Source organism: Nansenia antarctica (assembly GCF_963989245.1).
Source record: "Nansenia antarctica genome assembly, chromosome: 5".
Taxonomy (NCBI): domain Eukaryota; kingdom Metazoa; phylum Chordata; class Actinopteri; order Argentiniformes; family Microstomatidae; genus Nansenia; species Nansenia antarctica.
The window spans coordinates 28,009,340-28,011,839 of record NC_137690.1 but is presented as its reverse complement, the minus strand read 5'-3'; the positions used below and the strand labels follow the sequence as shown (position 1 = coordinate 28,011,839).

The window sequence follows — 2,500 nt, the reverse complement described above, 5'->3', positions numbered from 1 at the left end:
AATCAGACTCACATTTACATTTTTGGCATCTAGCAGACGCCTTTATCCAAAGCGACTTACGATCAATACATTTGTCTAAGTAAGTGCATCATCTATCCACCAGTCATAGCGGGAAAAAGTAATCTACGCTCAGGCCTGGAGCCATTGGCAGTCGTCATGCTAGAAGAAGGAAGATTATTATTATGATTATTTGTATTTATTTTTGACACTGGGGAAACAGTACAGGGGGGGTAGTAGATGTCTCAGGAGGGAGAGTTCAGGTGTAGCCTGAAGAGATGGGTCTGCAGTCTATGGTGTGACAGACTCTAGGGAGTGACAGAAGCAGTCCTGACAGAAGTGGGTACATACAGTAAACAAGCCGACTGTAGACAATTGACTATCATCCCCAAACACACCTCATGTATACAGACTACCTAAACCTTCAGCTCACAGACACTTCACTACTTGAACTATTTTAGTACTAGTTGTACTGCTAATTGTATCCTGTCTTATTTTGTCACTTATGTCCTGTTTTATTGTCACTTTTTTATCTTGACTTATCTTGCCTATTGCCTTATTGTCTTTTGCTGCAATGCCAGGAACCGAAGCCTATGAATTTGACTCTTACACTTGTGTAATGTGACGTAACGTATATCTAACTCAAGGGAGGCTGGTGAGGTAGAAATCGGACGACGGCCTCATTGTAATGCATGGAATGGAATGATACCATTCCTCATTCCATCCCATGTATTACAATGAGCCCTGTCCTCCGATGTCTACCTCCACCAGCCTCCCCTGCTGTATATCTACGTAACTGTTATTCACTGTGGTTTTACAGCCTGCAACAGCCAGTGTCTGACGTGTGACGGGGCGGGAGTGTGTACGTCCTGTCGAGACCCTGGCAAGGTGCTGCTGTTCGGAGAGTGCCAGTATGACAGCTGTGCCCACCAGTACTACCTCAACACCACCACCCAGACATGCAGAGGTAAACGTGGCCCCACACACATGACACCGCCGTGGACCAGGAGAGAACCACAGTGATTATACTATAGGCCTACCTACATCAGGATTTGATTGGAAATAAATAAATAGCAGTTTTCATATTCACTCTCTGCTTATGTTATAGTTACATGAAGCCGAAATCATGGCCGAACTGATTCGGAGAACGGAAATGACTCGGATTCTCCAAATGCACTGCGCCGAGCCCTTTATCTGCATCTTAATGAGATTTTTTTCCCCTGCTATTGGACCACTACGCAACCCCCGCTCCCAAAGAAGCCATCCACTTCTCACTTTTTTATGCAGGATTAATGCTACGCTAACCGCTAGTGGGGGAGAGGAATTTGATTTCCTGGGAGACAGGCTAGCGGTGTGGAGGAGGAGGGTGGGGGGGGCGGGGGGCAGCTTTTGCCTTACAGGAGATGTCCCACCGGCAGTTAGTCAATAGTGCTCTTGTTTATCCCCCGAGCTATCTGGAAAGTCCCTCTGAACCTTGGGTGAACTGCCGCATAGTGAAGCAGGACATCATGCATTAGTTTGGCTAGCTATTAGCCGCGGTTGTTGTTGTTGTTGTTGTTGTAATTTTTCTGCCTGGCTAGGTCATGGGAATGTTGCAGTAATCAGAATTGGAGATGAGGAGGGGTTGTGTTGTGTGTTGCGCTTCTCAATTGGGGGCAAGTCGAAGCACAGAGGGTTGTGTAGTGGCTTTGTTTACGCCAGAGATAACCCCCATGGGCATTTTAGATTGTGTCACAGTGGTGCAACATTTGAAAATAATGATATAAACATTATACACAAATAATATTTTCAACTGTGAGAGGGTCTGATGCTGACCGCAAACTGCCAATGTTAAGAAAACTTTCATTTTCACCCCGTAATAAACAATGTCACAACTTTGGACGATGACCGTCAAAGCACCATACAGAAGATCAACATCCTTTTACATACTTTTATACAATGTTTGGATTTAGGCATTGCTCCGTTTTCCAATATGACTGATATTCAACCCCAAAAACCAATAATAACAACGAAGTTTTTTCTAAAACGGATAAGGGTTATCCATTATTAAAGATGTAGTGACTCTGTCAGCGGTCAGGATGGAGTGGTGGTGGGAGTGAGTGTTGGTGCAGCACCTACAGCCATGAAGGGGTCATGGGGTTGTGGTGAGTCAGATGTGTGGTGTGGTGAGCTGATTCACCCCCTCATGCTGTGACTTCATTGACTAGGGGATGAAAAATGTTTCTCACAAACATGGGTCAGAAGACTTATAAAAGGGCCTCTCTGTGTGTCTCTGTGTGTCTGTGTGTTTGTGTGTGTGTGTGTGTGTGTGTGTGTGTGTTCTCTCACTTCACTTTCTGTCTCTTCCCCTCTTTCTCTCCTATCTAACCTTTTGTCCTGTTCTCTGACTTGCCATCCTCTCTCATTCTCCCACCCTCTCTTCTCTTCCCTTCACTGGTCTCTTATCTGTGCACTCTCATCACCCCTCTCACTCATCCCTCTCTCTCTCTCTCTCACCCCCCCC

The 2,500-nt window shown here is 45.6% G+C and overlaps 1 protein-coding gene across 1 annotated transcript in view; it reads left to right on the top strand.

Moving 5' to 3' along the window:
* The window catches only part of fras1 (Fraser extracellular matrix complex subunit 1), a gene marked incomplete at both ends in the record, with an annotated part of 186,542 nt that overhangs the window by 104,714 nt on the left and 79,328 nt on the right, over positions 1-2,500 (top strand). Inside the window, one exon of the mRNA XM_080531535.1 lies at positions 818-964. Coding sequence (XP_080387661.1) covers positions 818-964 — 147 coding nt within the window. The remainder of the gene's footprint in view (positions 1-817; positions 965-2,500) is intronic.